The sequence below is a fragment of the Salmo salar genome, chromosome 07 (assembly GCF_965601325.2).
Source record: "Salmo salar chromosome 07, fSalSal1, whole genome shotgun sequence".
In the NCBI taxonomy this organism is placed as follows: domain Eukaryota; kingdom Metazoa; phylum Chordata; class Actinopteri; order Salmoniformes; family Salmonidae; genus Salmo; species Salmo salar.
This window is the reverse complement of record NC_138297.1, coordinates 42,360,667-42,375,116: the sequence shown is the minus strand read 5'-3', so window position 1 is coordinate 42,375,116 and position 14,450 is coordinate 42,360,667. Positions and strand designations below refer to the sequence as shown.

The following is a 14,450-nucleotide window of genomic DNA, read 5'->3' as shown; positions in this document are numbered from 1 at the left end:
CCTTTCTGTCTGTCTGTCTGTCTGTCTGTCTGTCTGTCTCGACAGAGAGAAAGACATCGAGCACTTCTTGGAGGCCAGCAGGAACAAGTTCATCGGCTTCACTCTGGGAAAGTGAGTGTCAATATCACTGTGTTCTATCTGAAAGGCTTGCTCCGTGTAGTACACTGCCATGTGTGGTCCTAGTTATGGCAGTGCCAGTGAATGTTCTCTCTCTGTTGCTGTGCTGAGTGGTGCTATGTTTGTTTTCTAGTGACACAGAGACACTAGTCGGTCTTCCTAGACCCATACACGAGAGTGTGAAGACCCTTAAACAGGTAAGGAGGAGAGAAATCAGTCTTATCATTCCTCCTCTATCCTCTCCTCTCAATCCCTCCATCCCTCTCTCTCCACCAGGATCGAGTGTTGAACTTCAATACTTCATCGCCAGTGTATTTGACCAGCTAGTCAATATCCCTGGACATCGACATCCCACTTAGAAATCAATTGTGTGTTTGAACTGACTGTGAAACACCTTTACACCGAGGAATGCCGTTCTGTGTGTCAATCTGTGAAGTCTAGTTAACGCCTGTTAAAAGCCTCTTCTGTTTACACATCGGGCGCTGCCTGACAAGTGATAGTCAGAAATTCTATAGTATATCGCCATGGTGATGTCTCATTGAAAAAGTGTGAAATGGAATGGATTGTGGTAACGAAGTGCTTTGCGCTGATTCTCATTGTGCTTTAGATCGTATTGTGGTGGCGTATAGGCTAACTCACCATTTCCCTCCAGCACAAATATGTCTCTATAGCCGAGATGCAGATCAAGAGGGAAGAGGAGCTTCAACAGTGCCCCATGACCCTGGTCAGTGGCGCTTCTCACTGTTTACTTTATATGAAATTACAGGAACTCCTCTCTTTTGAATGAGTTTAACGCTAGGCTAAAACAGAACTGGACAATGAAGTTGTGGGGGCTGTCATTGTTTTGACTCCTAGTTGCACCACACCTCCCCAAAGCGTCATGTCTGCTCAATGTCTATATTTATATTTTTAATGTGTCTTTGCAATGAAACTTTTTGTTTCTATTTTGGCCAGGTCTCTCTTGAAAAATAGATGTTTAATCTCAATGAGACTAACCTGGTGAAATAAAAATATGATCCTTCATTTTCTAAGTGTTGGAACAGGGCTTTGTGAGTGGAAACAAGTTGACTATAGACCATGTGTAACTCATATTGTGTGGTGTTGTGTTGGTCAGGGAGAAGAGGATGTGGATGAGACGCCCACAGAGATCCTGTATCTGGGAATGCTTCCTAACCTGTCTCAGTATGTGGTGAGGACATCTACCATTATATTTTGCTCCAACAAGACACTTCACATGGCATCATTTTATTTTGCATCTTGAAAATCACGCCTGCGCTGTAGATTTTTTTACTAAGTATTTGCTGTCTAGACCTGTCATGTTTCAGAGCTGAGAGGTTGAAAGCTAAAACCCACGTTGTATTTATCAGATTGCCCTTCTGAAGCTGCTGCTGGCTGCAGCACCTACCTCCAAAGCCAAGACGGACTCCATCAATATACTGGCTGATGTGCTGCCAGAGGAGATGCCGTATGTGTAATAGCCTTGTGCCTCTCCTTGTTCCCTCATAGTCATCTTTGCTGTTCAGGCTTAAGTTGGAAATTAATTTAGTTTGTTCAGAAATAAAGTCAATGACTATAGATTTGTCATGTCAAGAGAAGTTGTTGCTATGAATCACATAAAAGGTGTGTGTGTGTGTGTGTGTGTGTGTGTGTGTGTGTGTGTGTGTGTGTGTGTGTGTGTGTGTGTGTGTGTGTGTGTGTGTGTGTGTGTGTGTGTGTGTGTGTGTGTGTGTGTGTGTGTGTGTGTGTGTGTGTGTGTGTGTGTGTGTGATGGCAGAATCACGGTCCTCCAGAGCATGAAGCTGGGTATTGACGTGAACAGACACAAGGAGATCATTGTCAAGGCCATCTCTGCACTTCTGCTCCTGCTGCTCAAGCACCTGAAACTCAATCACATTTACCAAGTAAGCTACCTACTACCACTATCTGTCTTTCTTTCTCTCTACCTCTGTCTCTTTCTTTCTTTCTTTCTTTCTTTCTCTCTCTGTTTCCCACCTTTCCACCCTCACACACCAGGTCAGCCTCTATCTCTTGCTCTCCATCCCTTCCTCTCTCCCCCTCTCCTCCACCCCTTCAGGTCTGCCGCTGCTCTCTCACTCTCATATCTCTTCCAGTGGTGTAGTGGAGGGCGAACGCAAGTATACGCAGTTTAACCGTTTTTGCAGTAAAATGCATTGAAAGTATAGAATGCATTACTTTTTTGACCACAACCGGCGATCAGTTTACCCAACTATTCTTTTAACCCCTACATCACTGGTCTCCCCCCCCACACACCTTTCACACCCTCACACATTAGGTCAGCCTCCACTCTCACGCTTCTCCCAGCCCTCCACATTCACCACCACATTTCTCTCTCTTTCTCTCTTTATCTCCTCTCCCTGCCCCAGCCCCTTTGGCTCCTGGCAGCCTATAGACAGATCCTGCACTGGAATGATAGGCACACAGTCAAAGGTTCATACGTCTCCCCGCACGAAGAGAAGGCGATGGATAGAGGGAGGCAGAATAGAGAGAGAGGAGAAACGCCATCAGACAAGAAATGGGTACATAGCAGCACCATCCGTCTTCCAAAACGCAAAGCTGAGCTCCCTCCAAAATCTGCTCTTGTAAAGGATTATAATTCCGATTTATGGGGCGATTAGCTTCACTTATCGTCCTCCTACTACTGCTTCTCCCTGAGATGAGCGAGTGTGTCTCTCTTCAGCACGCAAAATCAAGCTCCTTAAAAAAGGGATTGGTTCTATATTTACTGTTTGGCACGCCACCGCTAGTGATGGGTAGTGAATCCTCTTCACAGAGAAATGGAGCATCTGCTCTTTTGAGAATAGTGTGCTTATACCTGGCTGCATCTCATACCTTGCAGCAGGTCAGGACTATTCTGTCAAATCCTAAATGAAAAAGGAGCTATTTCCCCATTTTTTTTTTAAAGGATGATAGATGAAACATAGCTGGATGTAAAATTATTGTAGCGCCATCTACTGCCCAAAATTATTACTTTCACGCTTATTTCCCACTACCAACTGTCAAAATGAAGCTTGCTACAAAGACGTATTAATGCAACTGCAGAACCCAGCTGAGTGAAAGGGTTTGAGTCTGCCTATGGCTCCTATCCTGCTGGCTCTTAGACAGTCGTGGCCCAGAGCTGAGTAACTCTAGGGAGAGCAGATTGGCTAAATCCTCTTATTGGAACCCCCGTCGTGAGAGTGTAGAGGGGTTGTCATTTCAGAGTGTCTTTTACACCCCAAAAATCGGACGATAGAATGCTTTCAATTCATATGCATACAGCTATAATAGTAGCTGTGCTAATAAAATGTGGTTTTGAACATTCTTTTGATGATAGTAAACGATTCCATAGAATGTACATTGCTCAAAAAAATAAAGGGAACACTTAAACAACACAATGTAACTCCAAGTCAATCACACTTCTGTGAAATCAAACTGTCCACTTAGGAAGCAACACTGATTGACAATAAATGTCACATGCTGTTGTGCAAATGGAATAGACAACAGGTGGAAATTATAGGCAATTAGCAAGACACCCCCAATAAAGGAGTGGTTCTGCAGGTGGGGACCACAGACCACTTCTCAGTTCCTGTGCTTCCTGGCTGATGTTTTGGTCACTTTTGAATGCTGGCGGTGCTTTCACTCTAGTGGTAGCATGAGACGGAGTCTACAACCCACACAAGTGGCTCAGGTAGTGCAGCTCATCCAGGATGGCACATCAATGCGAGCTGTGGCAAGAAGGTTTGCTGTGTCTGTCAGCGTAGTGTCCAGAGCATGGAGGCGCTACCAGGAGACAGGCCAGTACATCAGGAGACATGGAGGAGGCCGTAGGAGGGCAACAACCCAGCAGCAGGACCGCTACCTCCGCCTTTGTGCAAGGAGGAGCAGGAGGAGCACTGCCAGAGCCCTGCAAAATGACCTCCAGCAGGCCACAAATGTGCATGTGTCTGCTCAAACGGTCAGAAACAGACTCCATGAGGGTGGTATGAGGGCCCGACATCCCCAGGTGGGGGTTGTGCTTACAGCCCAACACCGTGCAGGACTTTGGCATTTGCCAGAGAACACCAAGATTGGCAAATTCGCCACTGGTGCCCTGTGCTCTTCACAGATGAAAGCAGGTTCACACTGAGCACATGTGAGAGACGTGACAGAGTCTGGAGACGCCGTGGAGAACGTTCTGCTGCCTGCAACATCCTCCAGCATGACCGGTTTGGCGATGGGTCAGTCATGGTGTGGGGTGGCATTTCTTTGGGGGGCCGCATAGCCCTCCATGTGCTCGCCAAAGGTAGCCTAACTGCCATTAGGTACCGAGATGAGATCCTCAGACCCCTTGTGAGACCATATGCTGGTGCGGTTGGCCCTGGGTTCCTCCTAATGCAAGACAATGCTAGACCTCATGTGGCTGGAGTGTGTCAGCAGTTCCTGCAAGAGGAAGGCATTGATGCTATGGACTGGCCCACCCGTTCCCCAGACCTGAATCCAATTAAGCACATCTGGGACATCATGTCTCGCTCCATCTACCAACGCCACGTTGCACCACAGACTGTCCAGGAGTTGGCGGATGCTTTAGTCCAGGTCTGGGAGGAGATCCCTCAGGAGACCATCCTCCACCTCAGCAGGAGCATGCCCAGGTGTTGTAGGGAGGTCATACAGGCACGTGGAGGCCACACACAGTACTGAGCCTCATTTTGACTTGTTTTAAGGACATTACATCAAAGTTGGATCAGCCTGTAGTGTGGTTTTCCACTTTAATTTTGAGTGTGACTCCAAATCCAGACCTTCATGGGTTGATAAATTGGATTCCCGTTGATTTATTCTTGTGTGATTTTTGTTGTCAGCACATTCAACTATGTAAAGAAAAAAGTATTTAATGAGATTATTTCATTCATTCAGATCTAGGATGTGTTATTTTAGTGTTCCCTTTATTTTTTTGAGCAGTGTATAAAAGAGGAGAAATCGGTCTGTTCCTGAACTCCGCAGGCTGCTCATAAAATATAGAAAGACTGGGGGGTTGGAGGATTTATCTTTTATTATTTAATAGCTATGCATTTTTCCTTATTAGGAATTAAAGGGCCATCGTGACTTAGTGCTTTATCTGGTCCTCCATGGTTCCTGTGCACTAAAGACAGTCAGTGACTTTGCAGTGACCTTGTACTTCCTGTGTCTTTCTCTCTCTCTCTCTCTCTCTCTCTCTCTCTCTCTCTCTCTCTCTCTCTCTCTCTCTCTCAGTTTGAGATTGTCTCTCAACACCTGGTGTTCGCTAACTGCATCCCACTCATCCTCAAGTTCTTCAACCAGAACATCCTGTCTTACATCAGTGCCAAAAACAGGTATGACTCGCTGACTACAACTAACAACCACTTAGTTTCTGCCACAGTGCCAGAGGTGCATCTGCACCCAGATAAAGGCATGGCTTCCATCTGCCAGGTATTTGTTTCCTGCTCATAAAAGACACAGGGGTAGAGGTGGAGTTGCCAAAACACGGGGGGTTCAGGTGTGGATGGTAAATGTGTCTCTCACCTCAATGACAGGTGTAACACCACTGTTAACAGGAAGATGGGCTGTAATAATCTTGTGTGTGTGTGTGTGTGATCTCCTCTGTGTGCTCACATTGTAGTATATGTGTGCTGGACTTCCCTCACTGTGTGGTCCACGAGATGCCTGAGCTCACGGCTGAGAGCTTGGTGAGTCCAGATCACAAACCCATGTGTTTACATCAGACTGTTCAAATTTTAAAGACCTGGCTATGGGTTTATCTGTTGGCTGTGATTAGACACTGGCCGTGTCCGGCTACCCATCCTAAATAGTAGGCAGGTTATATATGTGTTCTTTGTGGGCGTTTCAATTCTCCTAACCCTTTCTTTTCCTGTTATTGTAGGAAGCTGGAGACCGTAATCAGTTCTGCTGGCGTAATCTCTTCTCCTGCATCAACCTGCTGAGGATCCTCAACAAGCTGACTAAGTGGAAACACTCCAGGACCATGGTGAGAAAGACCTGGTGTTGCCTCTCTCTATGATCATATGTCCCTTATTCAGTGCCCACTTGTAGAGCCTATCAGATCCTTTCCGATCTACTAGAGTGCCTAGGGCGTACAGGCTAGCAGACGGTTTGGAATTCAGACTCGTGTCGGGACACTTTTGAGATGCACTGTGTCCTCTTCCACCTCCTCCTCCTCTCTCAGATGCTGGTGGTGTTCAAGTCTGCTCCCATCCTGAAGAGGGCGCTGAAGGTCAAACAGGCCATGATGCAGCTGTATGTCCTCAAGCTGCTCAAGATCCAGACCAAGTACCTGGGCCGCCAGTGGAGGAAGAGCAACATGAAGACCATGTCAGCCATCTACCAGAAAGTACGACACAGGCTCAATGACGACTGGGCCTATGGCAACGGTAAGATGCAAATAAACTTTTGAAAGCATACCTGAAGTCAACTCTTAATTCACTGGTGTGTAGGAGATGTGAAAGCTATGCAACGAATCAGAATGTGAATGTAATGATGTAGGTACATACTATATGCCTTTGATTAGGATCTCCGTAACTGAAAGTCCAATCACCCAACTACTGTAAGATAGCCGGTATCTAGGCCCGGTATCTGTTGCCATAGTAACCAAAACAGGAGCCAGTTAGAGGTGAGAGGCCCTCAGAGAAAAAGAGACGACTGTCTGTCATCACATGTCTCAGGTTCTATTCTCAATGGACCAGATAGACTGAGAGAGATCCCTTGGTCCCTCAAGTCCCTCTGCTGTAAATTGCAATCCCAGACTTGACTCTTTTCTCTGTATTGATTGACTATTGAGGTCTAACTCTCCTTTAACAACAGTATAAAAATCGACAGAGACAATGGAAAGGGTTATGTGGTGCTGTTCATCGAGTTAATAGACCTGCGAATAAAACTCTGCTGTTAATTGTTCTTTTGTCCTCCAGATATCGACGCGCGGCCGTGGGACTTCCAGGCGGAGGAGTGCGCCCTGAGGGAGAGCATCGAGAAGTTCAACAGCCGTCGCTACGACAAGAACCAGAACGGCGAGTTCGCCCCGGTGGACAACTGCCTGCAAAGTGTTCTGGGCCAGCGTGTTGAGCTGCCGGAGGACTTCCACTACAGCTATGAAATGTGGCTGGAGAGAGAGGTGTTTTCACAGCCTATCCAATGGGAAGGCCTACTACAATAGGCCCGATGAGGGGGGAGGACACGCATAGCAGGGACACAAGCCTACGACTACTGTGATCTTCATGTAAATATGTGGCAGAAGTAGAACATCTGTTTGCAATCACCTGTATCCATGCAGAAATTGTACAGTAATGATATAGACAGTAATAATGATGTCATGGCAACTTGGCAGGAGCAAGCTCTTACAGTACAACTATGTGGAATACTGTCACTATTCTGTCAGTCACGACAACCAATCCAACCACTATGTCCAAACCACCAGTACATTTTTTTTTCTCACTCAATTTGGTTCGCTTCTGTGCTTTGTGGAATAATTAATTTAATATCCATGACGTGTCCTCTTTTTTTTTATGAAGATGTACATTTGAAGTACTGGCACTGTGTTTAGTTTATGTTGTAATGTTTTACATGTGTATTTACTTATGATTACAGCCATTATGTTTCAGTATGTAAATCTCATAGCTGCAGATGATATTGTGGTTGATATTTCTAGAAAAAAAATGCCTTTTTTGTCAAGAAAGTACTGTGTATTAACAGGCTAACGATTAAGTACCTTACTGTGATTGTTTTCAATTAAAATAGCAAAGAGCAATTTCTCAAGCAAGAATTTTGCCAGGACTGTCTGGAGTTGGTCTGAGTAGGGAGGGGGAAATTAGCTGTTATTGGTAGACAGGTTTTGAACTAATTTACCCCGCCTGTGGATGTCACCAGGCAGACCAAAACTCCATCCTACCAAAACAGGAAGAAACAGCTGTTACATTTAAAGGGCATTATCATCATTTTCACAGTTTCACAGTATTATTCCAACCTCAGTGTGGAAATATATATAAAACCCAGGATAGTGATGTTTTTGACTGCACTGAGCTTTAAGGGAGAATTTAACAACATTTCCCATTTCTAGATTAATAGTATTTTAATTTGTGTAATCACAAACAGATATTCCTGTAAGTCGTTGATCATAAACTAGATTCAGCCGCGGGATGATTTTCTTCTTCTTCAGCGGATGGTCAGGGGGCCGAAACATAATTACAAATAATTCGTAGACATAAAAAAAAAAAAAACGGATATAGTATTTTACAAAGATAACTTGCTTACATTTGTATATGATCACATCTCTCTATTATGCGTGGGAATACTTGGCAAACAGATTTCCAAAATGAAAACCACATGGAGCTGATTTCCTATTGTTTTTCATGTTCAACAATGAGAAAAAAATAAGAACTTGGGGGGGGGGGGGGGGGAATAGAATCTCCCGCTGTCCAGCTAGTGAAGGAACCCTGCTGTAGTATGTGGTAGTTCATTTATGTTTATAAAGGTCTGTGAAGCCTTAGGCCAGATAGAGAGAAAATAAAGGATAAGGACACAGGCAAACCTTTTGAGGCTAAGCTGACGGGTTTGACCAGGGATTTGGAGGCTTGAGGGGGTTCATCGGCCCAACGTGAGGAGGCTGTCTCTCGGTAAATCGTTGGCAGTGTCCCTGACTCCCTCTGGGACCCTGAGGAGTCCTGTGTGCTTCACTCTCTGTCCTCCCAAAGGTGTCGTGGATGTCTTGGTTTAGCCCTCAGTCCACCTCCCCACTTCCACAGAGCAACACAGCAGCCAACCTTGAATAACAGCACAACGACTGAAGGGCTACAAGTGTCCTTGTGAGGCTATGATCTCCCTCACTGAATACACAGTAGTTGTCACACTATGGTGTTGATTTTTATGAGATCTGTTGTCTAGTCAAATTTATTTCACTGTAAAGTAGAACTACCTTGGGCTGTCAAGGCCAGTATGTATTCTCTGGTGAGTGTTCTGTAACTTTCTCTCAAGGTTATGGAACTTTCTCTGATGACACAAGCACATAAGACACGATCATGGTCACTTTTTCATACTATCTAGTGTAGACTTTAGTGTCTCTCTCTGGAGAATTTGTGTACTTTGTTGTATTATCTTCGTATTGTGTACTTTGTTGTATTATCTTCGTATTGAACGATGATCGTGTAACTGAATTGTGCTTCTTTGTGGAAACTTAAGTGTGCATGGCTGCAGTTTTATATTTCTATTTGAATATGTCATATTTAAAAGTGTATTCTGAAATTTGATACAATATTTCAAAATGTGACTTGTTAAAATTCTGTTTTTAGAACACAAATTCAAAATGTACTCACTCACCATTTGGTAGATGTAGGGTGTTTTGGTAAATGCACCAACATTATTGTCTATTGAGTCAGCACAATCTGGAGTATGTCTCAAAAGACATGTCAAGTTTGTCCCACACAGGTGAAGAGAAAGTCATTTGACCTTTACTTCTGGGTTTTCTTGAATGCAAAAGATTAAAAAAAATAACTGCTTATCTTGAGGTTCTCAGGTTTTCAGTATGTACAATAATTTTAAAGTTCACGTTGTACAACTATGGTTTCCTCCTCACTACTTATACAGTATGTGAGTATGAATGCAACTGGTGGACTTGCAATAACATGGTAATAACAATCTAAGCATTGAAAAGTAGTCTACACTTGGATTGGCACAAACAGTAACCTAGCACAATGTTGATCATTTCTTTACACTTTTTGTTGCAGTTACTTTTTTTCAGAAACCCTATCATGTGACAAAGTAATGAGTGCCAGTTTTGATTATAAATGAATGCCTTACTCAGAGCACCTCTCATTCAAAACAACGCAATATCTCTTTTTCTACCGGAAATTGTACAATCGCTGGAAATACTCTACAGTACATGTATGTATGTATGTTTGTTGAGTTCTGGCACAGTTGGAGGAAGTGTTCCTAAATGTTTTTTGCAGTGTTTGGATATTTCTATTTGTGTTTTTGTCATAATTATAGGATAGTGTAATAATAATATTGATTTTGTTCAGGGGTATGTACAATCACTGTCCTGTACAGAGGCATTATTCCGTTGAAAGACATATCGGAGTTGAAACTTGTAAGATAATTCTGTCCTTCATATTCTGTATTTTCTAAATAAAGAGATCACTGGTTTTAATTTGTATACATTTATTATGGATAATGTTTATGAAGTCTAAACTCCAGCCCTTTTTAGAACCTATTCAGGACAGTGTTGTCTGACTGATGTGCATTCATTTACATTTACATTCCACACAAGGTTTCAATGGAGATCAAGTAGTGTGAGAATACGTGATGTTTTCTTGTCTGAAAGTGTTGTTTTTTTTATCCCAAAGTTAAAAAGATAAGCAAAATTGTTCTCCCCTTGGTATAGGTCTATTTATTGATAGTGATTAAGGAATGGTCTTTTTGTAATTTAATATTCATGATGCCAGGAGACAAGCAGATTACCATGGTGATGAAAACAAATTATTTGTGGGAGACAAAGGACGTGTGATACAACAACTAACGTCATGCCCAGCTGCACAGAGGTGGGGGACAACCTTGTAAAAGCGGCTGCCTATTCAAAACGTCAAGAACAAGCCTAGGCTCTACTACAACAGGATACAAACACATGGGATGTCGTCTCTCTGATAGACTTTTACGCCGAAAGGTTGGTAAGCGTAACTATTTCTATTACAATTCTAGGTTCTTTCAATACTTGTGTGATTTCATTTCACATAAAAAATTGCTTTCACTTGTTCACAAGGACCTAATAGAAAAATGCAACTTGGTAAGGTTTGGGATGTGGGCATACATCATTTGCTTAAAAAGTAAAAGTAACCTATTTGTGTGAGGTCCCTGATGTTTCCAGGTTTCTTCGTTGACACAATTGCAGAGAATGAACAATCTCACAAATCATATAGGAGAGGAATGTGTCCACACAATGGTACAGTAAATTTGATGCAGTTGTTGCATACATTGATCACTGGTCAAGGGTGCCGTGTAAAGCAAGTAGCCTACATTACTAAAACGTACTGCTTCACATGAACTTTCCATGTTATCTATACTGATTATCAAATGGTTTGTCCACAGCCTACACAATCAAGAAAATCAACAGAATCCAGAAAGTCAAGGTCACATAGTGGCAGGCCTGCCAAAAAGGCTGAGAGTAGAAGGTCATCCAAGAGATCAGTCAGTGCCAAAGCCACCAAGTCAGAAGTGGACATTCTCAGTCCAGCATCCATGCAGAATGTTTACTACATTTCACACAATGCAGTTGACTGTCTGGAGTTCCGAGGCTTTGGAAGGCCTGAGTCAACAAAAAAGAAAATGGAAGGAATGAAGAGCAAGAAAACAAAAAGTGATTCTACCATAAACCTTGCCAAGACCAAAACAAACATTATCATAGTTTATTACGGGCTCTATTCAATCCGCATGGCTCATAGTAATTGCCCGGAATGGAATGGTTTTACACCATTCCAGCCATTATGAGCCCTCAGCAGTCTCCACTGTTCCCGATTTAGCAGAGACTGCATTCATGCTAAACGCTGCTTATTTTGGCTAAATAGGAAATGACCTTTACATTGCAGAATCTCTAACACTTCAGTTTAACAGATTATAATGTAGTTTTTAGTCAAATTCAAAATATAACTTTGGTGACCTCTGGTGGATTGGTTGTTATTTACAGAAAAGAGGGGAACAAAAACATTGACCTATGTTGACCACTGCTGGCATGCCATACCCAGATGCTCTCAAGAAAAAAAAATTGCTGCGACGCGTGTGAAGAATGCTTCTCTCGATAATGGAGGTTAAGCATAAACATGGCAAGTTAGAATAACTATCCTACAAAATAGGGCCTCACGAGTGGCGCAGAGGTCAAAGGCACTGCTAGCTGTGCCACTAGAGAACCTAGTTCGTGACCGGGTGACCCATTGGGCGGGGCACAATTGGCCCAGCGTCGTCCGGGTTATGGGAGGGTTTGGCCGGCAGGGATGTTCCTGTCCTATCGCGTACTAGCGACTCCTGTGGCAGGCCGCAATACACGCTGACACGGTTGCGGAGTGTACGGTGCTTCCTCCAACACATTGGTGCGGCTGGCTTCCGGGTTAAGCGGCGTTGTGTCAAGAAGCAGTGCGGCTTGGTTGGGTTGTGTTTCAGAGGACGCACGGCTCTCGACCTTCGCCAAACAATGCAATTTACATGAGTGACTCATTCTCAATACCATAACACCCACAGAAATAGAATCCATAGAACAGGCCTCCCAATTCAATATAACATCACTCAAAAGCTGTAACTGCACTATTTAGTTGGCAAAAATGACAAGAGAATATTGTGAAAATGCCATGTTTAGACTTGATATAAATGCAATTGCCAGTGCCCCACCCAGCTGCTTGCGAGGATAAGGCCAAGGTTTCTGAAGTGTATTAGATCCCACAGCAGTTAGCCATCTTCACATATCCACTCATAAATAGAACCCTCTTAATATTATCTTAAAAATGTAGCTAAGCGCTTTAAGAATACAAAAAAATTAAAATAACACTGGACCAGTCCAGGCACTGTAAAAACCCTGATTAGAGAATCGTTTTTTTACAATTTATTCCTCTGCCAGTGTAACCTTAGTGCACATTGCTTTTAATAGCAAAGATTAAATTAGATGAAAAAAGATATGTCCTTTGCGGTGTGCATTTTGTTGTTCCAATAGTCCCCATCTCTTCAATCTGCCTCTGATCAACAACATGGATAGAAAGAAACAGTCTCTTCTTTAATCTGCTGGAGGTTTCTTCTTTGCTGCCACATCCTTCTTGAAGGCTTCTATCTTTTTGGAAATGTTGGGGACCTTAAACAGAGGTGGAGCAATCAGAGAAGAGTGCCAAAAAGAAAAAGTTCAATGACATAGGCCTATTGTGTTTTATGCAAATACACAGGGGAACCATCGACACTGACTGACATCTATAGTGGGTTGTTCCCTAGCGGACTAAACTCCACCGTGAAGGAAATTCCTGATGACTCTGCCAATGGAGTGGAGCCGAGACCAGGCTTGGTGGAATCCAGCTCTGACTACTTCGATTTGCCCAAGGTCAATACTTAAAAAAAAAATTGAATTATTAAACGCCTACCTGTTAGTCCTCTGTTGTTGCACGCCTTTCTTTTGCTGAAATCCATACTTTTTCAATCGAAGTTAAACTACAACCAGACTGTTTGCTCATCGCTGTTGCTCTAAGATGTCAACACAGCGCAAATGCGCATGTGTCGCCAATTGAACGTCAACAAGGAAACAGTTGGTGGTTGTATTTGATTAACGTTTATTGAAAAAAAGTATTGATTTCAGCACAAACAAACAAAATCAGGCAACTACATAGGTACAAGGTAGGCGTTTCATAATATAATGATTTTTTTGGTTTTAAGTATTGACCTTGTCGATGTAGTTAGAGTTAGACTCCACAAAGCCTCGTCTCTGCTTCACTCGGTTGGTAACGTTAGTGGAGTTCAGTCCACGGCGCAAGTTGCTCCTCTTAGTATACCTCGTAGTTTTGAGCGAGGTACATCCCAACAACGTTTCCCAAGGTAAACCCAGCCTGCAAGATTAGAAATAAAAATTGTTATTCAAGACGGAATACATGCTATTGTTTTTACTAGCTAGGTCAGCAGCATTGACAATGCATAGTTATGATAGCTAGCACACAGCATAGTTATGATAGCTAGCACACAGCATAGTTATGATAGCTAGCACACAGCATAGTTATGATAGCTAGCTACAGTAGCCCATCAATACGCAGAAAGTTTGCAACATATCGTTTTCATTTCGACATCAACTCACCAGGAACTGTAGCATGGTCGTGTCTAACGAAGGAGACAATATTTTATGTATTTTAGCAATCCAGTTGGCAGTTCCAAAGTTCAGTCGAACCAGCTAGCAATGTCATCAACAGCGTATAATGCGCATGTCATGTCGCCTTCAAAAAGCATTTATTGGCCACGACCCGTCTACAAGGTTTCTGTCATCTACGCGGATGCTGTGTGGTTAAAACAGTTACTTCTTATTCGGTGGGGTTTATCGGCGGTTGGCATCCAACGTTATGGTGCATTACCTCCACCTACTGTACTGGAGACCACACCCGATTAGCCACCGGGAGAAACGAATTCCTACCTGCCAGCTCCGTTGCTCTTAAAAAATAGTATCTAATGGCATTCTACTCAATATACTTTTAAAACTAATTTCCTGTATCCCCTTCTCCCTCATACTAGATCTCAGCCTCCCGCTTTTCCTTTGATACTGCCCACACCTTAGCAATACATGCTCCACGGGCTCCGTTTCCTGGCAATAATCACACTTTCTTGTTCGA

The 14,450-nt window shown here is 43.3% G+C and overlaps 2 protein-coding genes across 3 annotated transcripts in view; one reads left to right on the top strand and one right to left on the bottom strand.

The window, feature by feature from the left end:
• LOC106609237 (striatin-interacting protein 1 homolog) overlaps positions 1-10,264 on the top strand; it is a 46,023-nt gene extending 35,759 nt beyond the window's left edge. For both annotated transcript variants that reach the window (XM_014207792.3, XM_082977650.1), the window contains 11 exons: positions 46-111; positions 251-314; positions 770-841; positions 1,232-1,306; positions 1,485-1,582; positions 1,892-2,018; positions 5,344-5,444; positions 5,732-5,798; positions 5,993-6,097; positions 6,296-6,500; positions 7,035-10,264. In XM_014207792.3, coding sequence (XP_014063267.1) covers positions 46-111; positions 251-314; positions 770-841; positions 1,232-1,306; positions 1,485-1,582; positions 1,892-2,018; positions 5,344-5,444; positions 5,732-5,798; positions 5,993-6,097; positions 6,296-6,500; positions 7,035-7,279 — 1,225 coding nt within the window. In that variant the 3' untranslated portion in view covers positions 7,280-10,264. The remainder of the gene's footprint in view (positions 1-45; positions 112-250; positions 315-769; positions 842-1,231; positions 1,307-1,484; positions 1,583-1,891; positions 2,019-5,343; positions 5,445-5,731; positions 5,799-5,992; positions 6,098-6,295; positions 6,501-7,034) is intronic.
• Positions 10,265-10,478: 214 nt separating this feature from the next.
• Positions 10,479-14,153, bottom strand: LOC106609241 (short transmembrane mitochondrial protein 1). Its single transcript, XM_014207795.3, has 3 exons — positions 13,925-14,153; positions 13,629-13,682; positions 10,479-12,943 (listed from the first exon to the last, which is right to left on the bottom strand). The coding sequence occupies exons 1-3, from the start codon at positions 13,937-13,939 to the stop codon at positions 12,869-12,871; spliced, it is 144 nt and encodes a 47-aa protein (XP_014063270.1). The 5' UTR covers positions 13,940-14,153; the 3' UTR covers positions 10,479-12,868.
• Between the last annotated feature and the right edge of the window lie 297 nt (positions 14,154-14,450).